This window comes from Danio rerio, chromosome 6 (assembly GCF_052040795.2).
Source record: "Danio rerio strain M-AB ecotype USA chromosome 6, GRCz13ab, whole genome shotgun sequence".
NCBI lineage: Eukaryota > Metazoa > Chordata > Actinopteri > Cypriniformes > Danionidae > Danio > Danio rerio.
In genome coordinates, this window is record NC_141026.1 from 4574912 (window position 1) to 4601924 (window position 27013).

The 27013-nt window shown below is 35.0% G+C and overlaps 1 protein-coding gene and 1 long non-coding RNA gene across 5 annotated transcripts in view; both read left to right on the plus strand.

Annotated features, from left to right (window-relative positions):
- Positions 1–25499, plus strand: dync1i2b (dynein, cytoplasmic 1, intermediate chain 2b). Of its 4 annotated transcripts, none has more exons than XM_087256467.1 (17): positions 1–121; positions 2385–2493; positions 3054–3168; positions 6452–6593; positions 9655–9714; positions 10406–10521; positions 11504–11590; positions 11948–12110; positions 13343–13442; positions 13694–13819; positions 14441–14587; positions 14661–14774; positions 17623–17756; positions 17968–18112; positions 20726–20866; positions 20941–21066; positions 24175–25499. In XM_087256467.1, exons 2-17 carry the CDS (start codon positions 2386–2388, stop codon positions 24286–24288), a joined length of 1938 nt encoding a protein of 645 aa, XP_087112593.1. In that variant the 5' UTR covers positions 1–121; position 2385; the 3' UTR covers positions 24289–25499. The 4 variants fall into 4 exon arrangements, with proteins under 4 accessions (XP_087112593.1, XP_087112594.1, XP_087112595.1 ...); XM_087256468.1 differs by having other exon boundaries at positions 6503–6593; XM_087256469.1 differs by lacking the exon at positions 9655–9714.
- Positions 1–27013, plus strand: part of LOC147843312 (uncharacterized) — a 77865-nt gene that overhangs the window by 34896 nt on the left and 15956 nt on the right. The window lies entirely within an intron of this gene.

Genomic DNA, 27013 nt, shown 5'->3' on the forward strand with positions numbered 1-27013 from the left:
ATCCCAGATCCAGCGCCGCCGCTGCTGTCACAACAAGAGAAAGAGGATAATAACTTATTAGTCCGTTGAAGAACAATAATCATCCCCGTACAGACTCCGAGCCGCTAACAATTTATTTCAAGTAAGACTAATGTTTTTCCTCACTAACAGTAGTATTTTCTCTGTTAAAGTGAATAATAGTCTCTTTAATGGCGATGTTTCAGCATTGATTCCTGAGGGCCGTTGACGTGTGCGGTTAACTGTCATTTACACTGGACGCTAAGTTACCTTACAAAGACTTACTGAAATGAACACAAACAAAGCAGAAAACCACTTCCGTTTTAAAATATGAACACAAATGGTTTGTAGTGTTAAAAAAACAAACATAAAATGAAGAGCTGATGCAACTAGACTGATGGTGTAGTATTATTTATTGCGCTTCAAATAAACGGTTTCGCGCGCGCAGCTTAAATAATGTAAATAAAATGTTATTAAAGTGTGTTTATCGTTTTAAATTGTGTTTTTTATGTTAGTTGTGAGCTTTCAACCGGGGTTTTCGCTATGCAGCCATATTGACTGACCATCCGGGACTCTTACAGGAGTGTCCCGTGTGTGTGTGTGTGTGTGTGTGTGTGTGTGTGTGTGTGTGTGTGTGTGTGTGTGTGTGTGTGTGTGTGTGTGTGTCATTGGGTTTGTATAACTTACTAGGCTAAATAAACTCATTGAGCTCTCTATTAATAAACAAAAACAAACGGTTATTAATTAAAAATTATTATTAATATAAGAATTAATATTTAATGAAGTGACATATTTGATTTTATGCATGTAGTGTGCTCATAAATATCTATTCTAGCATACTGCCAACAGTGATGTCATTCAGAAGTACTTTAAAGGGATTGAGTTTGAGTAAATGATGAAGACATTGCAATTTTTGGATGAACTTTCCCTTTAATGTAGTGGAATTATAATGCTATGGGATTTTAAAAAATAGTTTAACTACTGTCATGTTTTTAAAATGGTTTTCATATTTTAGAAGCAAACATATTTTCAGTAATGTTTGAAATTTGACCTGTTGAAAACTTTATCAACTAAACACAGCATGGAGAAATTAATTGTTTTCATTTATTTAATATATTATAGTCCTGTTTATCAAACATTTTGTCTATTTTGTATTAGTCTGATGAATGTGGACATTTATGATGCATGAAATATTAAATCTGGTTTGATGGCTGTGTTTTGACAAGATTAATATTAACTCAGTGGAAAATACGTTGCAGATGTGAGAGAATAAATTGCTTCAATTAATCCAAATTGTGTTTTGAAACTTGTGGAATGAAATTTATTTTAATTGATAAATTGCAACCCTAATGAACCATTGCTATTTTCAATAAGGCGTTGTTTTTGTTAAATACAACCGATCAAAAGAGCACAGATAAATAGATATATAGAAGGATGGACAGACAGATGGTCAGATAGATAGATAGATAGATAGATAGATAGATAGATAGACAGACAGACAGACAGACAGATAGACAGATAGATAGATAGATAGATAGATAGATAGATAGATAGATAGATAGATAGATAGATAGATAGATATTCTGTAGTAGTTATTTGAGCAGTGGACTGTTGAAGAAGCATGTTTGTAGTACTGGATGAGCTCATCGGTGCGGACCAGAATGGCCTCAGTCTGATTCCCACAATGACCACTAGAGGCTGCCCATGTAATATCTGCTCATAAACAGAATGTATGATACTGTAATGACCATGTCATTATATCAGGGTATGATTGTTAAAACTGTGCAAATATGTTAATCAAAGTAAAATAAATAAAACAGATTAAGTTATTGTTACGATAGTTACGAAGGCAACTTTCATTTAGTTGAACTTAAATCAATAAAATAATTAAAGTCAAAAAATGAATTACATTAAATAAAAATTATTTGGAAAAAGAAAAAAAATATATAAATAATAAATTAATAAATAATTTAAACGGTATAGACATTAAAAAACCAAAACATAATGTTGCATTTTAATGAAAAAATATATAAACAAAAAATTAATAATTTAAATTTTGACAAACACACTATAATAATGACAGATAACACCGGTTATATATGATATATAGAATCAGTTGAATTGTAATTATTATCAAAACCTTATAAGCAAATATTAGCAGCAGCAAGTAAATAAAATATATACAATTTTGCTATAATTTGTTAAAAGCTCTTTGTTTTGAAGACTTCTTGTTTGCATTGTGTTGTAAAAAACTATCAGATATACAGTAATGTATCTGTAGCTTTTAATGCAGCATCCCTAGCCTTTATTTTACTAATAATTACATTGATTACTTGATTTATTTTTGCAAATACACTAACAAGGCCTGATTTGATTTAAACGTGCAGAATGTCTGACAAAAGTGAGCTGAAAGCGGAGTTAGAAAGAAAGAAGCAACGTCTGGCCCAGATCAGAGAGGAGAAGAAGAGGAAAGAGGAAGAGCGCAAGAAAAAAGAGGTGAGCCGTGGCCTGAGCTGCAGTCATATGATGTCTTTGCTATCTTTCTCTCTATCCCTCTCTCTCTCTCTCATTTTGCTGCAGAGTATATTAGTTTGCATTCTTTTGTTTTTCCACCAATTTCTGTTTAACAAAAATACTTTTTCCAACACATTTCTAATAACTAATAACTGATTTATTTTATCTTTGCCATGATGACAGTACATAATATTTGACTAGATGTTTTTCAAGATACTAGTATTCAGCTTAAAGTGACATTTAAATGCTTAACTAGTATAACTAGGCAAGTCATTGTATAACGATGGTTTGTTGGGTAAAAAAAAATAGCTTAAGGGGGCTGATAATATTGACCTTAAAATAGTTTAGAAAAAATTAAGAGCTGCGTTAATTCTAGCCGAAATTAAACAAATAAGACTTTCTCCAGAAGAAAAAATATTATAGCAAATACTGTGAAAATTTCCTTGCTCTGTTAAACATCATTTGGGAAATATTTGATAAAAGAAATAAATTCACAGGAGGGCAAATAATTCATATAATAATCTCTCTCTTTCCTCCTGTAGCTGGATGGAAGAAAGGAAGGAGCGTCTCCCCCACAGGAAGACTCTGATCTGGAGAGAAAGAGGAGGGAGGCAGAGGCTCTGTTACAGAGCATGGGGATCACAGATGCCTCCATGGGTAAATGCATTCAAAATCACTTACTGTAATTAAGTCACTTCTGTTCTAACAGGCATGCTTTTTCAATTATTATTTATTTATTTTTATTAGTAACTCATGTACAACCTACTGAAAAAACAAAACACTTATAGAGAGTTTATATTTTATATATACTTTTTATATTTTATAAAAGCTTGATCCACTTTCTATAACTTTTAGAATGCGGAGGAAAGACTTTACATTGAAGCATGAAAACAGACTGTAAATGGATAAAAAAGCTTTTTAGTTTTGGAACATTAATATAGATTTGGACCAAAATAATCTATGGGTGAACTTAAAAATGGATAGTTTAAATTCTGTCATCATTTACGCACTCTACACTTATTTGAAAACATAGAAGACTTTCTTTCTTCTGTTAAACACAAAGAAGATATTTTGAAGAATGTTGGAAACCTGTAACCATTGAAAAGGCATCTGTAACGCAAGCCAAAAATTTGAGAAAATCATCCCTCACTAAACTATAGCATCCACCTTGACTCCACGCTCTGCGTTTGGTGTGAACACGTGTTTTAGTTTGTATGCAAAATGAGTGACTGATAATGGCAGCTCCCAAATTATTAATACAGCAATTTATATTTGAATACCAGATGATAAACAGAGCACACTCACAACTGACAAGTCTGAAAATGCCCTAAAACACAGCTTAAATATTTAAGTCAACACCATCAGAAACTTCGAAATTCTGTCATTATGAGACAATACACTGTAAATGTGAAAACTTAAACAAATTACTTTGATTTGTTATAATTAAATCAATTACGTTTGACAAGCTTGAGTTTTCAGTAATAAATTAAGTTGTTTTAGGTGTAACAAATTTTAGTTATTTATTTAAGCGAACAAAAATGGAACAGTACATATAGTACAGGACAAATAATTTCCTTCCAATGTTAATATAATAATAACAACAATAATAATAATACTTTTATGTTTTGTGGCAAGTAGAAATATTGTTCGCCATTAATAGCAAATAATACTTGTACTTGCTATAAATAAGTTACTAAAACTTGTTACACCTAAAAGAACTAACTTAATTTATTACTTATATTACTACTTCGGCAAATTTAATTCTATTAATTGTAACAAGTCAAAGTAATTTGCTTAAGTTTTCACTTCTTACAGTGTAGAGCAGGGGTTCTCAACTGGTTTGGCCATGGGACCCACACTGTCATCAAGCCGCGACCCAAATTTTTAGGAACTATAATACAACTTTAGGAATTATACTTAATTTGTATTTATTTGTTAACATAAACAAGTAGTGACAGATACATCATAAGAAATTCACCAAGACTTACAAATAAACAATATTTTATTGCTGTCATTTAACAAAATAGATCGAATTATAGAAATAATACAAAGTAAAAACGACAAATACAGTTAATAATTAACTGTTAATAAAACATGTTTTCTGGTTTCTAAATGTTGTTTTAATTTAGAAGGTTTCATGCTCTCTTATGAGAGCACATCACTAAATATGACACTGAGGCTTTAAGTCTTTTTTGTCATCAATAAATAAATCCATACTTTGCATATTCGTGGTCGCACTTGCGCTTCGACATATTTGTTGCAATAATTAAATGAAATTTCTTATGACAAACGGTAGAGTTGTCGTGCACGCATTTCAAAATAAAAGTCCGGTATAAGCAAAAAAAAAAACAAGTAAAAAATTTAACTTTTTTTGTTTTTTTGACCACACACTCCGCGACCCACTGAAAACATTCCCATGACCCGACCCACCAGTTGAAAAAACACTGGTGTAGAGAAAGCTGTATAGATTGTATTATTCAATAAAAACATATATATTATGACCTATTTTGCATCAACTGAGAAGAACCCAAATCATTAGATTAAACCTATTTTTTGTACTCATGTAAATATCATCAATTTCCTTTTTTATTTTTCTTTCTTTTCCTTTCTTTATTATAACAATTTATAATGTATGAAAGCTTGTTTCCCCATTAAGTGAAATAAAAGGAATACACACACACACACACACACACACACACACACACACACACTACCTGACAAAAGTTGTGTCACCTATCTAAGTTTTAGGAACAACAAATAATAGCTTGACTTCTAGTTGATCATTTAATATCAGAAGTGGCTTATATGAAAGGCGAAGGCCTCTAGATTACGCTTATTTCACCGAAATAAAATATGATCATGTCTTGATTATTAATGATTTAATTAGGACAGTAAGGTCTGACTTTGCTTAGACAAAAGTCTTGACACTTAGCAGAATTAATGTCCAGTACAAAATATAAAGTCATGCTGCAGTGGAGACAGAATGAATATTGTGTCTGACTCCATCATGAGCTTGGAGGACTGCATCCATACATCTCTGCAATGACTCAAATCACTGATTAATAAAGTCATCTGGAATGGCAAAGAAAGTGTTCCTGCAGGACTCCCAGAGTTCATCGAGATTCTTTGGATTCATCTTCAATGTCTCCTCCTCCATCTTACCCCACACATGCTCAATAATGTTCATATCTGGTGACTGGGCTGGCCAATCCTGGAGCACCCTGACCTTCTTTGCTTTCAGGAGCTTTGATGTGGAGGCTGAAGTATGAAAAGGAGCGCTATCCTGCTGGAGAATTTGCCTCTCCTGTGGTTTGTAAATGTAATGGGCAGCACAAATGTCTTGATACCTCAGGCTGTTGATGTTGCCATCCACTCTGCAGATCTCTCGCACAACCCCATACTGAATGGAACCCAAAAATCAGGATTTTTCCTTCACCAAACTTGACTGATTTCTGTGAGAATCTTTGATCTATGCGGGTTCCAATAGGTATTGTTTTCCATGTGATCAACTAGAAGTGAAGTTATTAATTTTTGCTCTTACAACTGGGATCGACAACAATACTTTTGTCAAGTAGTGTGTGTGCAAATATATGTATGTATATATATTTATTTCACAGTATATATACAGTAAATACATATTTAAAAATTATTTATTATTATTTTGGGAAACAACCTTTCTAAGGAATGATCACTGATGTGTTTTTAACGCATGTGGATCCTGCATGAATATTAACCACTGCCCTTTTTGTCTTTTCTTTTTTGTTTTGCTCAATCCTCTTCGATTTTACTGCTTTTTGTGCTTATTTACCACCTTAACCTTGCTTTTTCCTGCTATCTGTTTATTTTAATGTGTTTTTCCCTCCCTTTGCTTATGCATGTGTGTGTGTGTGTGTGTGTGTGTGTGTGTGTGTGTACTGTACATGCATGTGTGTGAGCGTAGTTCAGCCTCTGCGTGTGGTAACAGAGGATACGTGTCTGTTTCACTATTTAGTCCCCCCTCCCATGTCCCCTTCTGCCAAATCAGTGGGAACCCCAAGTGAGACGGGCAGCCAGGACTCCGGAGACGGCGGGACGGGCCCGAGGTGAGACTGTTCACACTGACAACAGAGACTCTAGAGCCGGTTTGACCAAGATCTCTCATTTCACAGACTTTTGTATTATAGTAATTCTATCCACGTTTTTCCAATAGTGCATGATGCTTTGCACGAGCTATAGGAGTAACTTCTGTTGAAATATAAAGGATTATTTAAAACTGGGCACTACTGGGTACAGTAGTTCATTTGAATTAATAAATGACTTTCAGCAGTCATAATATAATCGTAATATCGTAATATCATCAATATAATATCAGTAATATTACATACATATACTGAGTCTTACTGTACTGTAATGCAAAGAAAAAATACTTTGGAGGAGCAAATGTGATAGTAGTGCCTTTTAAAAATATCAAGAGTAATTTAGTTTTCCTGCTGGATAAATATAAAGCATAAAACCAAAAAGAGTCTCTCTTTAAGTTTTCATTGTGCTTTTGTTAAGATTATTGTTCAGGTTAAGATTATTTCTCGCACATTCTTATTGTTTGAATTGATTTGTTTCAGTTCTTTTGAATGGAAGTTTATGAAATGAATGTTGAACTCGGTGTGTGCAAAAATAAGGTGGAAATAAAATAGCATTCAAAAGTTTGGGGTCAGAATGCCAGTAAAGACATTAGTAATGTCACAAAATTTAAGCATTTTTTAATTAACGGAATGTAGTTTGGAACTTTTTATTCACCAACGAAAGCTTTATATAATAGATTCCACAAAACACAAAGCAGCACATACTGATAACTCAAATCGTTTCCTGAGTTGCAGTTCTTGATATTAAAATGATAAATAAATGTTGATTGTTAAATGTACAGTTTATTCTGATTTATTATTATTATTTTTTATTTGTATTTTTTTATTTAACTTTACTACTACTACATTTACTACTACTACTATGTTTTACTACTACTTTTTAAACAATATATATGCATATTGTATATATGTATGTATATATAATGTATATATATTCTTTATAATGTAAACTTTATAAATGCTTTGGCAATACATTTGTAACATTTGTCATGCCAGTAAAGCAAATATTGAATTTAATTGATATTTGAATGATTTCTAATTATGCCGAATAATCAGCTTTGCAAGACAGGAATAAGTAAAAATTTTACTTCAATAACATTTTACTATAAAAAAATAATTATAATACTATTACACGGTATTACCGTAATTTGATCAAATAATAAATGGAGGCTCATTGAGAGAGATGCTTCTTTTAAATTTTTTTTTAAATAAATTAATTATATAATATACAGTTGAAGTGGGAATTATTCGCCCCCTTGTTTATTTTTTTCCCCAATTTCTGTTTAACGGAGAGAAAAGTCTCTTAACACATTCATATCATAATAGTTTTAATAACTCATTTCTAATAACTTATTTATTTTATCTTTGTCATGATGACAGTAAATAATATTTGACTAGACATTTATCAAGATACTTCTATAAAGTTTAAAGTGACATTTAAAGGCTTAACTAGGTTAATTAGGTTACCCAGGCAGGTTAGGGTAATTAGGAAAGTCGTTGTATAATGATGGTTTGTTCTGTAGACTATCAAAAAAAAAAGAATTTGCTTAAAGGGGCTAACAATATTGCCCTTAAAATGGTGTTAAAAAATTAATAACTGCTTTTATTCTAGCCGAAATTAACCAAATAAGACTTTCTCCAGAGGAAAAAATATTATCAGACATACTGTGAAAATTTCCTGAATCTATTAAACATCATTTGGGAAATATTAAAAAAGTAGAAAAAGAAATCAAAGGGGGGCTAATAATTCTGACTTCAACTGTATATAAAAGATACTAACCCCAAACTTTTGAATGATAGAGTAGTTTGGTTAATATGTTTTTTATATATAATAAATAAGCATATCATTTTACACCCTAATTTTGAATAATTGAGTAAATTAAATACTCTGCAAATAAATAATTCTTTATCATATTTGATTTGTTAAAATTAAATTATTTACAAATTAATGATTTTTTAATCATTTTTGATTTGTTTTATTGTTCATTAGATAAACGAGGAAAAAACGCATGTACTGTATGGCAAATATAAACAACTAAACTTTGCTTGAAGCTCTTTATTTCATATTCCTTCATGTTTCACTGCAAAATCTTTTGCCATGCTTTCAACTCATTTCCAATTCTTTTAAAATCATCAGTGTTTTCTGTCATTTCTGTTCATTGTTTTGAGTTGCATCAGTTAATTTCAGTTTTTTTTTTTTGGAAAAAGTATAGCAAACTTATTACTGCAGGCAGCACTTTTTCATCATTATTTTGCTTTTATAAAAAACATTAGCCAGGAAATTCATTGGCCAGTTTTATTGGGCTGAAAATGATCCAAATATCAAAACATTAATTCCATTAATTATGCTGATAATAGAACTTAAATGGGGACCTATTATGCAAAAATCACTTTAAATGGGGTTTTAACACAATTATGTGGGAACAATCTGTGAATATAACCAGCTTCTAATGGTAAAAATGTCTTAATTGTTGTTTTTTTATAAGCACACTTGATAAAAACAGTCTGCAGAAACACTTTGATTGACATTCTTCCTTTATATGTGTCATCAGAGGGTGAAAACCCCGCCCACTAGTGACAATCTCCCCCTCTTTATAATAGGAGCCCCGCCCTATTTTGAAAAGAGCACAATCTCATTTGAATTTAAAGTGACAGTCACCAAAACGGTACAATTAGGATCAAGGCATAAAAGGGGCAGTTTCAGAGAGTTATAAAACATTATCTGTGTGTAATTTTGAGTTGAAACTTCACATATACAGTCTGGGGACATTAGAGACTTATTTTAGGTCTTGTAAAAATGGCCATAATAGGACCCCTTTAAAACCCAGTTACACACAGACATGCAGATAAACATATGGATTAGGTAGTGAATTATATGATGATGTGACTCTGCAGTAGTCTGACCTGTATTTTGTACGTGTGTGCATGCACATGTATATTAGTGTATAACAGCAACTCTGCTCTCCTTGTGCCTGTCTGCATGCATGTGTGTGCGCGTGGGTGTGTGTATGTGTGTGTCTAACAGGACTCTTCACTGGGACTCTGATCCTTCTACTCTACTGCTCCATTCAGACTCTCAGCTCGGGTACTGCTGTCTCTCTCTCATTAACATCACTCGACTTCTGTTTACCCTCCTCTCCTTCATTTATCCTTCTGTCACACTCGTCCTCTTACTCTTGCTGTCTTTCTTTCTTCACGGACCATCATGGTTAACCAATCAGCGGATTGTGTATGAATATGACGTGAATTACATTTTCGAGTGAAAACCCTTGCAAACTAAATCTGTTAGTATATTTTAGAGCATTTATTCGCTGCTGGAAAGCCTACGGTGAATATAGTTACTTTTTTATTTGATCATTTCTTATTCCTTCTATGACATAGAAAATTCTGTATAATTTTGCCGGGCTTCAACCTTTTGTTTTGACTTTCACAAACCTGCAATTCACATACTTCTTATAAGGACATATCATCATCCCTCAGGAAATGGGTTTCTAGGTTTTATATGTGCATAAATACATGTTTATTACTATTTAATTAATAAAAAAACATATTATATGTAAATTGATTTATTTGGTATTTATTTATTGTGATTAATTAGTTCATACTAATTAATGGATTAGTTTTTAAATAATGTTTAAAATCTTTAATCCAATATTATTAATTATTTGCTTTTATTATTTGTTTTTAAAGATAAAAAGAATATAACCTCTATATATATATATATGTATATGTAATTATTAATTTTGGTCTAAACATAGTTTGCTGTATTTCTGCAGACGTGGCCCGCTTAAGTTGGGCATGTCGAAGGTCACACAGGTGGACTTTCCTCCTAAAGAGATGGTGTCGTACTCAAAAGAGACCCAGACACCCACACAGACTCATCACAAAGAGGGTAAAACACACACACACACACACACACACAGACGTGTTTCTATATCCCAGTGGGGACTCAATATTCAATTCCCCCTCCCCAACCCTCCCCCTAAACCATTTTTACATTTTGAAAATACTTCATTCTGTCTGATTTAGGGTGCTTTCACACCTGTGAATCGATTTAGTTATTCAGAAACAGAGATTACAAATGTTACATTGTTGCTCTTTGCTCTTGGAGCGGTTCGCTTTCACACTGCAAAGTTTCTAATCGGACCAAAAGAGCTAAAACAAGTCACGTGCGAGTAAACTCTCCTCACATTGGTCAGAGTGTCAGGGTTTATTTTGCAGCGTCCCGCTAAACTGTCAGGAGAGGTCGTGGTTTGATAGTGATTGACGAGGTGCGCGCACGACGTGTCTGAGGAGAGATGCGGTGGGGAGAGGTGAGGGGCGACGTAGCCTATTTGAGGACCGGGAGGGAGACGCGAGATTACCCGGAGATCATCACTCGTTTGCGGGCATCCGGAGATTCGTGAAACTTCCCGCCCTACTCATAATTCTCTCTTCATATGGCCGTATGCCTATTACATATCCATAACCCACTGTGACATAACCGCGCTCGGATCGGATCGCTTTCTCACTGTAATCGAACCGCTCCAGGGTTCGTTTCAATCGAGCCGAGACCACCTCATTCAAGCGATCTCGGAGCAATTACTTTGGCGCGGAACAGAGCGCGATTGCCCTGTTCACATATGCCAAACGAACCCCGCTAACTGGGCAAACGAGATACGTTCCGAAACAAAAGTGTAGGTGTGAAAGCACCCTTAGAAGCATGTTTACCCGTGAGGACATCTATTTTGTTCCTCGTGTTGATAAAAGTCCCCATAGATCTGTGTACATTCAGGTTCAAGTCCCCACTGGAATATAAAACCAAGTACTCACACACAGCTTTTGTTTAATAGTTCAGTGTGTGTATAAAACTAACCTTTCACCGCTGTCTGTAGATGAAGAGGAGGAGGAAGATTTGGCTGTGATGCAGCCTGTAATGGAGCCTCAAGAGGAGAAAGACTCTCAGAAAGAAGAAGATGAAGGTAGTGCTGTCAAACTACAAAAAATAATTATAAACTCTGTCAAACAAATATGAATTGCGGGTGAAGATGGAGACAACTCAACTCAACTAAACACTCTTTGTTGCCTTGGTATTATGGAGGAGTTGAGCTGCCTTCATGTTACATAAAACCCAGAATTGGTGCAAACTTATCTGGATAGCCAGCTAATGTGGCTTCATGGTACAAGCCCCTGGTCCTTTAAGATATTTATTTATTTTTAATTCAGATGGGTAGAGGCTTGGACCCAGAACCTTTAATCCATACGTCACAGCTTAACAAGCGGATTGCAACTTCTTTCTGATGCCGGCTTTAAGGGTATCTTGATGTTTGTGTGTGCAGCGTCTCCTCATGAGCTGACGGAAGAAGAGAAACAGCAGATTCTTCACTCGGAGGAGTTCGTGACGTTCTTCGACCACAGCTCTCGCATCATGGAGCGCGCTCTGTCTGAGCAGGTGGACGTGTTCTTCGACTACAGCGGACGAGACCTGCAGGATAAAGAGGGGTGTGTGTCTGTGTGTGTAGGGTCAGATAAAAAGAACACACTAGGGCTATAGCAAACACAAGGGCCCCTATAGCACACGTGTTTGGACTTTGGGGGAAGCACCCGGAGGAAACCCACGCCAACACGGGGAGAACATGCAAACTCCATACAGAAATGCCAACTGGCCCAGCCAGGGCTCAAACCAGCGACCTTCTTGTTGTGTGGCGATTGTGCTACCCACTGCGCTACCGTGACACCCTCAATTTATTTTATTGCCTCACAAAATATACATATTTTTACTATCATTATTATTAATTTGTGAATTGATTAGATTTTCCACTGTTTGATATATATTTATACAACAGTTCTGTCTGGTTCTCGAATTTGATTGGCTAATAGCCGTGACATATTTAAGTAATATCAGCATCCATACAGCCTCTTTACCCATGTATACTGTATCACTCCGCATGCAAGGAGTTCCAAACAAGCTATTTAAAAAGATACAAAGTTTCAAATCGTCCCAGCGAATCCGTTTAGCAAAACAGACATGGCAAATGACACATTTTCCATGAATATATCCTTCGATATAAGCTATGAAGGCCCATCAGATAAAGAAGATGAAAAGACATTATCAATGGAGCAAACAAGAAGTGTAGCCTTTACATCAGCAGATTTGGACTATTTCGAAAAAAATCGGCATGAATACAACACTGTGCGGCAAACTGTACGGGCCATAAATTGTTTAAAGACATGGTTGGCTGAAAAAGAGCTCAAAATCGACCTCAAGCATATCAAGCTATGAAGTAACTCGGCACTCCTTGTTAGATCCAAAGTGTCGTTAGAATCTTTAAAAGATGCTTGCTCAGCTGTTCAACTGTCAGCTTATGATTTGAATCCAACGCGGAAGAAAGTAGTTCCTCATACAAAAGAGTTTTTGAGACTCTCCATGTTTGATTTTGTTTTTATATACACAATTATGTCATCAAACTGTTGTATAAACGCAATATCACACTCGTAGCAGTGTGATATGGCTGTATATCGGCACTGGTGGGGGCACTAAGGCACTCAACCTGCAGCCTCATGCCAACGCACGCCTCCCACCAGTCCCGATATACAGCCATATCGCACTGCTACTCATGTGATATTGCTTATATATATATATATATATATATATATATATATATATATATATATATATATATATATATATATATATATATATTTATATATGTTGTTGATTGTGTTTGTTTTAGGGAGTCTCAGGCTGGAGCCAAACTTTCGCTGAACAGACAGTTTGCGGACGAGCGCTGGTCTAAACACCGAGTGGTCACCTGTCTCGACTGGTCTCCACAGGTACACATAATGCTATCCACTTTGGACTGCGTTTTTAAAAAGATATGTTTTTGTTTCCTAAAAACGCAGTGGACGGAAGGCCAAAACAGAGAGAAAAATGTGTTTTTTAACAAAAACGTATTAGTGTGGACATCAGGACGACATCATCACATTGACAGCAACATATGCATTTACAGAAGCATGCTGCAAATAGTGTAAATCCCAATGCTAATGTGTCGGTTATTTGATTATTTATAATTATTGTGTGTCAGTACCCAGAGCTGCTGGTGGCCTCATACTGCAGTAATGAAGAAGCTCCACATGAGCCGGATGGCGTTGCTCTCGTCTGGAACATGAAATATAAGAAAACCACACCAGAATATGTCTTCCACTGCCAGGTGAATATCACACTGCATAAATCTGGGAAAGTACTTTTTTTCTTATTGTGTTCTTGTTCTTAATAACGCAATTAAATGAGACTGGGACTTTTATTTTTGCAACATAAATAGATAATAATAATAATAATAATAATAATAATAAAATTAATTCATAATTTTTTTTTTACAATAATTAAAAAAATTATTTGGTTAATTAAAACATTTATAATAATAATAATGGCAATGACACATTGAATAAAATAAATTAATTAATTTAAAAAAGTGATTTGGTCATTTTGGTAATGGTGGTTGGATTAACAACCACCATTACCAAAATGACCAAATCACTTTTTTAAATTAATTAATTTATTTTATTCAATGTGTCATTGCCATTATAATTATTATTATAAATGTTTTAATTAACAATTTTTTTTTAATTATTGTAAAAAATAAATAAATAAATTATTAATTAATTTTATTATTATTATCTATTTATGTTGCAAAAATAAAAGTTTTTATTTTTAGTTAGTATTAATCCTTTAAGAAAATAATATTTTATTGTAGTATTATTTTATGTGTATATTGATTCTGTTATGTTGAGATCACATGATTAAATGAGTATTTATCTTTTATTTTCTCCAGTCTGCAGTGATGTCAGCAGCGTTTGCGCAGTTTCATCCTAATCTGGTGGTTGGAGGCACATACTCGGGTCAGATCGTATTGTGGGACAACCGGAGTAACAAACGCACCCCAGTGCAGAGGACACCACTCTCAGCCTCGGCTCATACGGTACAGCAGATCAACATCACTGTGTCTGCTTCATCTATTGACCATCATATTGAGCATCTCTCTCTCCCTCCAGCACCCAGTGTACTGTGTGAATGTGGTGGGGACGCAGAACGCACACAATCTCATCAGCATCTCCACTGATGGCAAGATGTGCTCCTGGAGTCTGGACATGCTGTCTACACCACAGGTAGCACATGCTGGAGCTCTATAAGGTCTGCTTTTTAAAGGAAATTAATACTTTTATTCTGCAAGGATCCATTCATTTGTACAGTAATGACATTTACTTGATTTCTGATAAACAAAGAGTGCTGTTTCCTCAAAAAGGGGGTGCTTAGTCATGTTAAAGTTGCAAATACAATGTACATATTGGAATATATTGGATCATGTGTAAATAGAAAACATCCAATAGTGTAATTATTATCAAAATAACTTGAAATGTCTTTGGAACAATGGAAAGAAATAAAGGAAGATTGATCTAGTGCTATATTTTTAGCACTTTGCTAACATAATGTAATGTTCCTGTCATAGATGAACATGTTGCTAGCATGTTTCTAACATGTCTAACACACAATTAGCATGTTTTAGTAAGTTGCTGGCAAAACATTAGCATGTTAGCATGAACTAATCTTAGTTCACATGTTTCTAACATGTCTAACACATAATTAGCATGTTTTAGTAAATGGTTGGCAAAACATTAGCATGTTAGCATGAACTAATCTTTATTTAGCATGTTTCTAACATGTCTAACACACAATTAGCATGTTTTAGTAAGTTGCTGGCAAAACATTAGCATGTTAGCATGAACTAATCTTTATTTAGCATGTTTCTAACATGTCTAACACACAATTAGCATGTTTTAGTAAGTTGCTGGCAAAACATTAGCATGTTAGCATGAACTAATCTTTATTTAGCATGTTTCTAACATGTCTAACATACAATTAGCATGTTTTAGTAAGTTGCTGGCAAAACATTAGCATGTTAGCATGAACTATTCTTTATTTAGCATGTTTCTAACATGTCTAACACACAATTAGCATGTTTTAGTAAGTTGCTGGCAAAACATTAGCATGTTAGCATGAACTAATCTATATTTAGCATGTTTCTAACATGTCTAACACATAATTAGCATGTTAGCATGAACTAATCTTTATTTAGCATGTTTCTAACATGTCTAAGACACAATTAGCATGTTTTAGTAAGTTGCTGGCAAAACATTAGCATGTTAGCATGAACTAATCTTTATTTAGCATGTTTCTAACATGTCTAACACACAATTAGCATGTTTTAGTAAGTTGCTGGCAAAACATTAGCATGTTAGCATGAACTAATCTTTATTTAGCATGTTTCTAACATGTCTAAGACACAATTAGCATGTTTTAGTAAGTTGCTGGCAAAACATTAGCATGTTAGCATGAACTAATCTTTATTTAGCATGTTTCTAACATGTCTAACACACAATTAGCATGTTTTAGTAAGTTGCTGGCAAAACATTAGCATGTTAGCATGAACTAATCTTTATTTAGCATGTTTCTAACATGTCTAACACACAATTAGCATGTTTTAGTAAGTTGCTGGCAAAACATTAGCATGTTAGCATGAACTAATCTTAGTTCGTATGTTTCTAACATGTCTAACACATAATTAGCATGTTTTAGTAAATGGTTGGCAAAACATTAGCATGTTAGCATGAACTAATCTTTATTTAGCATGTTTCTAACAAGTCTAACACACAATTAGCATGTTTTAGTAAGTTGCTGGCAAAACATTAGCATGTTAGCATGAACTAATCTTTATTTAGCATGTTTCTAACATGTCTAACACACAATTAGCATGTTTTAGTAAGTTGCTGGCAAAACATTAGCATGTTAGCATGAACTTATCTTTATTTAGCATGTTTCTAACATGTCTAACACACAATTAGCATGTTTTAGTAAGTTGCTGGCAAAACATTAGCATGTTAGCATGAACTTATCTTTATTTAGCATGTTTCTAACATGTCTAACACATAATTAACATGTTTTAGTAAATGGTTGGCAAAACATTAGCATGTTAGCATGAACTAATCTTTATTTAGCATGTTTCTAACATGTCTAACATACAATCAGCATGTTTTAGTAAGTTGCTGGCAAAATATTAGCATGTTAGCATGAACTAATCTTTATTTAGCATGTTTCTAACATGTCTAACACACAATTAGCATGTTTTAGTAAGTTGCTGGCAAAACATTAGCATGTTAGCATGAACTAATCTTTATTTAGCATGTTTCTAACATGTCTAACACACAATTAGCATGTTTTAGTAAGTTGCTGGCAAAACATTAGCATGTTAGCATGAATTAATCTTTATTTAGCATGTTTCTAACATGTCTAACACATAATTAACATGTTTTAGTAAGTTGCTGCCAAAACATTAGCATGTTAGCATGAATTAACACAGTTAAGTTTTTTGTAAATGTTTATCGATAATTAGCATGCTTCTGACATGTCTAACACATAGTTAACGTTTTATAAATTGATTGCAATAAGTAGCATGCTATTAATGTGAATTAACATCTTGCTAGCAATAATTAGTATGTAATTAACACAATGCTAGCATGCTTCTATCAAATTTAACATGGCTAACATGTTTTAACAAGCTGATAGCAGTTGGTATTAATAATTAGGATGTGGCTAGCATGTTCCCAATGTCTACCACCTAGATAACATGTTTTAGTAAGTAGCTAGCGATAATGAGCATGAATTTACATTGCTAACATCTTTCTACAATGTTTTAGTGAGTTGCTAGGAATAACTGAACATGTTGCTAGCATGCTTCGATCATGTCATAGCATTTTAAACATGTTTCTAGTGTGTTTTAGCACAAGTTTGACATGTTGCTAATTAGGATTTGCATGTCTTTTTAGGATTTAACATGTTTGTAGCATTTTTGCTAACATCAGAAGCGCAAGTAGAGTTTAAATTGGAGTCGTTTGGTCTCATTCATTCAGATTCTTAACTGCAGTCAGACTCAGCTTGAGTGTGTGTGTGTGTTTTCAGGACAGCCTGGAGCTCGTCTTCAAGCAGTCTAAGTCAGTAGCTGTGACCTCAATGTCGTTTCCTTTGGGTGACGTCAATAATTTTGTGGTGGGGAGTGAGGATGGGTCTGTCTACACGGCGTGTCGACACGGCAGGTGTGTGTGCAGGTTTATTAGTTGTATAATGACATGGGTATGACTTAGCTGTACTCTATTAAGCTGGTTTACAGGGACAATATCATTCATATAATAACTGTTTTTACTGTATAAAATACATTATACCTATGAAGTGTTACTGTAAACTATGTATACAAGTACACAAGTGTGTCAGTTTCACACCTGAACCATGTTAATGTGTGTGTTGTAGTAAAGCGGGCATCAGTGAGATGTTTGAGGGTCATCATGGACCAATCACAGGCCTGGACTGCCACACAGCAGCAGGACCGGTCGACTTCTCTCACCTGTTCGTCACTTCCTCTTTCGACTGGACTGTTAAACTCTGGAGCACAAAGGTGACAAACACACTATAGCCTTAAACGCTGCATGTACATAGCTGACTGCACCACACTGTGTACACATCAATTATGCACCATTATTTGACCTGATAATATTTTAAATGAGCCATGGATTTCTTTAATTTAAGGCTTTATTTATTTACGTATTTTTATTACATTAACATTTAATTTATGTCTTTTAGGTAATAGCAGTGCTGCTTTTTTCTCTGCTGAAAGATAAATAAGCCATATTTATTCATTTTAGTCATAAGTTCAGCTTATTTCAATGAATTATTTTAATAGTTTTTCATTAGTTCATATTTATTTATTTTAGTCTAATATTTTTATGGTAAGAGAAAAAGCAGTTTTTTTTGTTTTTCTTTTCTTGTTTTTTCAGTTACAGGACTGCATCAAAAACTTATTTATTTATTTATTTTTTTTCATTTTCACTTAAGTCATGCTGGGTTTACACCATATGCGAAGCACTGTGTCACTTGCAGGGGTTCTTTATCTTTTTCACTTCAAGGGCAGGCCAACCGAATATTTCTTAAAAGCCGGAGAAAATGCCTATTTTAAAGCTTTATTTATTAGTTAAACATTTCTTTTACCCTCTATTATTCCCTTATTTATTTAATATATAGTTGAATTCAGAATTATTAGCCCCCCTTTGAATTTTTTTTCTTTTTTTAATATTTCCTAAATGATGTTTAACAGAGCAAGGAAATTTTCACAGTATGTCTGATAATACTTTAATAACTAGTCTTACTTGCTTTATTTCAGCTATAATATAAGCTGTTTTTAATTTTTTAACACTATTTTATAAATATATTAGACAATTATATTATTATATATTGACAAATATATTAGCCCCTTTAAGCAATTTTTTTCTCTCCATAGTCTACAGAACAAACCATCATTATACAATGACTTGACTAATTACCCTAACCTGTCTAGCTAACCTAATTAACCTAGTTAAGCCTTTAAATGTCACTTTAAGCTGTATAGAAGAGTCTTTGAAAATATCTAGTCAAATATTATTTACTGTCATCATGGCAAAGATAAAATAAATCAGTTATTAGAAATGAGTTATTAAAACTATTGTGTTTAGAAATGTGTTTAAAAAATCTTCTCTCTGTTAAACAGAAATTGGGGAAAAAATAAACAGCGAGTCTAATAATTCAGGGGGGCTAAAAATTCTGACTTTAACTGTATATATATATATATATATATATATATATATATATATATATAACCTGTACATGTGCGCGTCTGTTATAAAACACTCGCAAGCATTAATTTGGACAACTATGAGGATATTTTAAAGTGTTTACACAAAGAGAGCAGGCATAGTTTGTGAATTAACAGACTTGTACAACTCTGAAACAGTACAAGTCGCAGACGTGAGGCAAGTGCGAGCTGATTATTATAATTCTCATCGTCGTTACCTTAACATTTGCGTGACTGTTTGCTTTTTACAACAGAGAACATAGTCCTAGTTGGAAATTATATTACTGTAATTAACAGTGAGGCTGTTTTTGTACTGTCTGAATTAACCTGTTCAATCACAGAAAACTGGAAATGCCATTACTACTATCATTTTATTATGACATATTTAATAATGAAATCAAATAATTATAGTGTAATTGTATAATTGTAGTGTTTAAGTTATCTCACGGCACATCTCCAGGATCACAGAGGCCCACTAGTGGGCTGCGGCCCACCTGTTGAGAATCCCTGCTCTAGTTTACTCACAGGATGTTTTACTCAAATGTGAATTTTTCGATTGGGGTCAACACGTTGGAATTGCGCGGTAGACACGATTGAGGCCAATTCCACATTTGCAAACATGTTGTGCATTCTGCATCGTTTGTGCCGATAACCTTTGTTACACCATTGCTCTAGTTCACTCATGGGATGGTTTACCCACACATGAATTTATAGTGTGGGTTTATTATTTGGACTTGCACAGTAGAAAGGTTTGAGGGGAATTCCACATATCTGTGGCAAACGGTATGCATTCTGCATCATTCGCACAGATAACTTTGTTGTAATTTGTTTACGCTGTAATTTGGATTTGTATGTAATTTACTTGCATGAGTACTTTTTTCCGGGTTTGGTCCCATGAATTTAAAATAAAGTTTTTTTTAGATGTTAACATAAGTATTGTTAGTTTTAAGATATCTATAATCTATTGCGCACCAAAACAGTGACAAAACAAGCTTTTAGGAGATATAACACTAATATAAACATGCAAATCTTGTAGTTTGTCACTTCCGCCGAAATGGATCAACGATTGTATTCATGTCACCTCATACTTCAGTTTCTCATCAAATCTTCTGACCAATCAAATGCTCTCTAGTATCTGACATGCCCCGCCCACTTCAAGACGCTTCACAATTAATGTGCTTTAGCTCAACCACTCTCACTAAAAACAAAATGCTATTGGCTGTTTTTGTAAGGAGAGGAGCTACACTATGTTCCTCCCTCTCTTCATGTCGAGATTATGTGAAACACTGAATAAAATTGCAAATTTCAAAGCACTTCGCGGGACCTTTAAAGATTTTTTGAATGAAGACAGTTTTAAATCTTTGGTTTTTATAAAACAACTTCATCTTGTCTCTCTCCTGACAGAACAACAAGCCTCTGTACTCTTTCGAGGATAACTCAGATTACGTGTATGATGTGATGTGGTCTCCCACTCACCCGGCTCTGTTCGCCTGTGTGGACGGCGTCGGCCATTTGGACCTGTGGAACCTCAACAATGAAACCGAGGTACACAAATCAAGCGGTAATATACTGTAATATGAACAAATCCATGAATATTGAAGCATTACCTGCTGTTTCAGGTTCCTACAGCCAGTGTGACGGTGGAAGGAAACCCTGCACTGAACCGTGTGCGCTGGGCTCATTCAGGAAGAGAGGTGGCTGTCGGAGACTCTGAGGGTCAGCTGCACATTTATGATGTCGGAGAGGTGAGGAGGATAACACACACACTACATTAATTCTTTAAAATGTCATTAAAAAGGTCATTGCCATTTATACTGAACTGAACTGAATCAGTTTTAATTTACTAGAACGACACCAGCATTCTACATAGAACAGATACCATTATTTTGGAACTGATCCCATCTCAATGTCAAAATTCTGAGTATCGATCAAAAATAACAGACCTATAGGCCTACTGTATATAAAAGATGACATGATCCTACTAAAAACGGGATGCTGGCTGTCAACTAAGGCCCCGTTTACACTAGTGCGTTTTAGTTTTAAAACGGCGTTGTAGAATGAAAACGATCCGTGTCCACACTCGCGTTTTACCCAGAGTTTCTGAACTGCTCTCCGTCCACACCAAAACGCTGAAAACGCACATCACGTGACCACACACACACTCTCGGGCAAGTGCTCCAGCATTTCTACCCAGATGAGAGCTCTGCTTGTCGGACTGCTCATCAAGCATCTCCCGCTGGATCTAATCTCACCATATTTGCTAAACGTGATATTTCATTCATGTTGTTGTCTTTATCTAACGACATAGGCCAATTCCCTGACTTTGGTCATTGGAATCTATTAAGTTACTTGTTCACGGGTAACATGTTTTGGTTAAGCGCAAAGATAAGTTAATGATTAATCCAGGTACATTGACTGATCTCTTGCCTTTATTTCCTACAATGTATAAACTTATTGTATGTTATACTTTTATAATTATCGATTATTAAAACTGATATTCAGCAAAAGAGAGGGTGCGTTTCGTATTTTCAATGAAAATGAAAGGAGGCAGTTGTTATAGGCTCCGTTTTGTTATAAATATCCACACAGTGAAGATGACGCTCATATATGCAGCACGGCGCCTCAACATTTCTGCTGTCTGTTTAGTTGCTAATATTAAAATGAAAATAGGCAGTTCCTTAAATCATGTTTACATTTTATTGTTGAGAAAGTGAAACAACGTAGCCAAGGTGATGTGAATGAAGTTATAAAGTACACTGTTCCCTTTGAAGATTTACCCGTGTCCTCGGTATGTTTTCCATATCAAACTGAGAAGGGGGAGACTGCAGCCTTGATCAAACTTGCGAAGTCTTAACTTACAAGAAGAGGATGCGAGACTGAACTGTGTGTGGGCTACTTAATATTGAGGAAAAGCCCCAATCAGAGAGGCGAACATTTGCAGCCCCGCCTCCGTTTTCAGATGTCTCCGTCTTTCCCCATCCACACTGAGACGGAGCAGCAGCGTTTTAGAATGAAAACGGCCTCTCCAGCGTTTCCAAAAAGCTCCGTTTTCGGCGCTCGAGAACTCCGGCGTAGTGTGGACGGTTGGCGTAACCGTAGCAAAACTTATGCGTTTTCAAACTAAAACGCACTAGTGTAAACGGGGCCTAAGCTACATTATTTGAGCATTCATTACGATATTGATGTATCCTGCTGTGGTCTAGCTTGTTTTCTTTTTAATATTAAGATTGTTCATTGAAATCTGTAATAGGCTACCTCTACTGACCCTCATCACTACTAAAATAACCAGCCTGATAAACTCTCAAAGGCCAGTTTGACAAATCTCGCCTTGAGTGTGATGGAGAAAATGAAAGCACAATAAAGTTTAGTAAAAATAAGTTATATTTCATTTATGCACGTAAATATGGCTGCTTGAATGACGGATGCTATGTTATATTTACATTAAAGCAGGGCTCGAAATTAACCTTTTTTTTTTCTTGGTAGCGTCGGTGCTCTATAAAAATTTAGGCAAATCAAAATTTAGGTGCACCCACTAAAAAGTATGAGCACTGTTACTACATGTATTGTATTAACAGATTCCATTATATATTAACACTCTAATCTAACTAACAAACAAAAATCTGCATGCGCCCACCGGCCCTGCACGCACTGCTTGACATGAATGAGATGAACTGAATTAACAATAATAACTGTGCTGTTCTCACAGGTGCTGATATTGCACAGATGATATTGAAATATAACTTGTTTTATTATTTATAACATTATTTGCATACGTCATCTTAATAGCAGTAATGGTCTTTTCATGAGCTGCAATATTAGTTTCATCTCAGTGAATGCAGCTCTTTAGCGATGGTGAACACTGTGTCAGTCGCACAACTGAAGGATTAAATGAAGGATTAAATAACGTTAGAACATCTCGTGCTTAATGTGCAGATTCAGTGGCAAACACTGTTATCTCAAAACTCCGTCCCACCGACTTTACGGTGAATGCTTTAGTCATTTTCATAATGGACTTTAAACACTGGAAGTCTTTTATCCACTCTTGGAAAAGTGTAAATGCTGGATTGACATTCACCACATGATCACTAATCAGATCTGCCATTATTTGTAACTTTAGGTGGTTTCTAAAACTAAACCTGCCGGTGTTATTTTTCATTCTCTCGTATACAGACCCGCAGCTGTAGCTCCCTGTCATCGGAACTGAGTGATTGACAGCTGATATTAACCAATCCATTCGCATTCTGTTCTAGTGCAGTGGGCCAAAAAGAAGAGTTTGAAGGCGGGGCGGGCATTACGGGCTTTGTTTACTGCAGCAAGTTAACATGTCAACAGTTTTAAACCATTCCTGAACACTGCGTTTGGTGTTTTTAGGTGCAAAGATGCTTAATAAGTGATTGTCTCCTAATTCTGCGCATGTGGTGAACATTTTGCTGTGAAAACTGGTTGCACGGCATCAAATGCTTCCAAATATATTTTCAGGGTCGCATAGATAAAATTTCGGGCAAATATGCGACAAAATGTTGCAATTTTGAGCCCTGTAAAGTATTTCCATTTTACTTAATGTTATGCCTGTAGAGTTAAATCTGTGTTTGTATTGTTCAAACTTTCATATTTATGTTTATTATAAGTAATTTATTATAAAATGAACGTTTAAATATATCCTTTATTAATACATTACGATTAAACCTGTTATTTTAACACACAATCTACAATAGAAACTAAATCTAGGTTAGATTCAGTCGATTCAAACGTGTGACACGTAGTTGATTAAAACAAACATAATTAAGATGAAATATGAATATGACTTCCTCTAAATCCAAGTGAACTCTGTGCATCTGTTTGTTTCTCTGCAGCAAATCTCGGTGCCGCGTCAGGACGAGTGGACTCGGTTTGTGCGAACGCTCACCGAGATCAACGAGAACCGCGAGGACGTAGAGGAACTGGCTGCTCAGCGATTGGCTGCATGATCACCATTGCAACCCCCTGGTGACCAATGATGTTTCCTCCGCATTTGCATATCTCCACCCTCTCTGAAGTTATATTTAGTGTTACTGGATGACAATCTAGGGCTCTTTTAATTCTGAAGGTGTAACGATTTCAGAGTGCAAGACTTTGGTATTAATATATTAAGCACTTAGTCAAATTTGGGCGCAAAATTCATACTGGGATGGAACGGTTAACGTGGATTAAATAAAATAGGAATAATGCCTTTTTTAAAAATCTATTTATAGGATTAGAGGCTGATTTGAAAAACAGCGATTCGTTCATTAATGCTACGAATAAGCAAAGAGTTGTACAGGATCTTTATAAACACTGACGCAACCTAGAACAACAGGGATTTTTTAGGAGGTGGAATATTTTTAACATTCAAACCTGAACATTATTGGATTATTTATAGCTTTTTAACAAATGCTTTTCATTTTTAGCTCATAATGACTGAAGGTGTAAAACACAGAGCACACTTTCCAACTGAATGCCTTAAAGCAAACCTTAACACTCACATACATTCACATGTATCTGCAATCTTCCACCACACATGCATTATAGCCTATTGGTGCTTATTTATTCCGGAGCTTTAGACTGAAAAAAGCTTTTCTTTTTTGCCTTTTGTTGTTTATAAAAAACCCCGTTGGGAAAATAAGTGGTCATTTGATTAGCTCTTCAAACATCTCTGAATATTTAGAATACCTTAGTCATATAGTTTGCATTTGTTTTACTAATTCATTTTTTCCTAAAAAGTTTAACCGAGTTGTAACGTGATCATATCTGCAACCTGTTACATTTATATACCCTCACTGGCCACTTTATTAGGTACACCTGCCCAACTGCTCACCATGTAATAAAGAGCGAATCATCTCAGGGTGGTTTCTTGAACATGACAATGAGTTCACTGTGCTCAAAAGGCCTCCACAGTCACCAGTTGTCAATCCAATAGAGCACCTTAGGGATGTGGTAGAAGGGGAGATTGGCATCATGGATGTGTAGCCAACAAATCTGCAGAAACTGCGTGATCATCACGTCAATATGGAGCAAAATCTCTGAGGAATATTTCCAGTACCTTGTTGAATCTATGCCACGAAGGATTAAGGCAGTTCTGAAGGCAAAAGAGAGTCCAACGCGGTACTAGTAAAGTGTACCTAATAAAGTGCATATTTCACATTTTAAATGTGCAAATTTACCCAAATGTGATTTGCATTTAATTCTCTTAAAGAAATATTACAAGTTATGCCCACTCTATGGATTTTAGTAGTATTTATCTAATTTATGTATGTATTTTTCTTGACGTTGTATAAATAACATTAATTAGCGCAATATAAAAACTCAATCAGCTTGTCTTTTAACTTAATAATTTTGTTGCCTAAAATCTTAGGAAATAAATTGGCCATAATGATGTTTTAAATGGAGACAGATTAAATCTAAACCTAAAAACACAATGGTTCAGAACACCTAGGCCCAGTTTCACAATCAGGGTCTGACACCTGGATACCTGGTGAAAAAAAATGACTGGTGTATTTTAAGACATCTCACTGCAAGTTATTTTGAGTTGAGACAGCTCAAACATGCAATTTAATCTTGACTAGCCTTAAACCTTGTTCGTGAAACTGGGGGCTAAACTTATAACAAACAAGTGCAGAAAGTCAAACCAGCCAAAAGCTAGCTCAGGGATGGGCAAACTTGATCCTCGAGGGCCAGTGTCCCTGCAGAGTTTTGTTCCAACACTAGTCAAACACACCTGAACATGCCAATCAGTGTCTTCAAGATCACTAGAGATCTATAAGCAGGTGTGTTTGATTAGAGTTGGAGTTAAACTGTGCAGGACACCGGCCCTCCAGGACCGAGTTTGCCCATCCCTGAGCTAGACTCATTTTCTGAACCAGAGCTGTTGTGTTTTGTTTGTTTCCTTTAAGCGTTGTTTTCTGAGTTTAGTGCTATATACGTTTACCTCTGTATCTGATCAAACATTCATCAGGGTCAACAAAAAGAAAAGTCAGACACATCCGCAATTTTAAAACGGATATTTACAATTGCAGGAAAAGTTCAATAAAGCGGATTTCTTTACTTTGTGTTCAGGATAAGGAGCTTGAGACTCTTTAAAGGGGTAATCTGTTATACGTTTTACGTGTTTAACTTACTTCAGTGTATAATAGTGCTGTTTGAGCATGAAAGGAAATATCTGCAGACTCCAAAGGACATCACTGACTATATTAGTCTGAGTCTCTGAACTCACTTCTGATGACAAATTTAAAGGGGACCCATTATTCAAAATGCATTTTTACATGGTGTTTGAACACTGATGTGTGGAAACAACCAGCCGATAATGGTTCAAATTAAGCTGGTTCTTTCATTTATAACCAAATCTAAAGCAATATCTGAAAATAATCTGTTCTAGATTTACCGTGACGCCCTGTTAACGATTCAAGGAAGACATTTATTCTTATTAACTCTAACTGAAAGTGTTGAATCATGCACAGTTAAGGCACGTTCACACCGGGATGCTTTTTGCTCGCATTTTCCGTCGATTTAACGCCTTGTGACTAAATAAGGGGAACCAATGTGATCGTGCACACCAACGCGCAAAATCCCAGGCACAATAGTCTCATTTTTAAAGAAACGCCTCATGCTTGTTTTCTTTGTTTTGACATGCAGCATCAAAACCTTCTCCACCAATCAGATTGGCACTTCTGGTCATCT

Coding starts and splice junctions, on each gene's coding strand:
- dync1i2b (XM_087256467.1), top strand. CDS start 2,386: ATGTCTGACAAAAGTGAGCTGAAAGCGGAGTTAGAAAGAAAGAAGCAA. Junction 10,522..11,503: donor ACAGACTCATCACAAAGAGG/GTAAAACACACA, acceptor CGCTGTCTGTAG/ATGAAGAGGAGGAGGAAGAT. Junction 21,067..24,174: donor ACATTTATGATGTCGGAGAG/GTGAGGAGGATA, acceptor GTTTCTCTGCAG/CAAATCTCGGTGCCGCGTCA.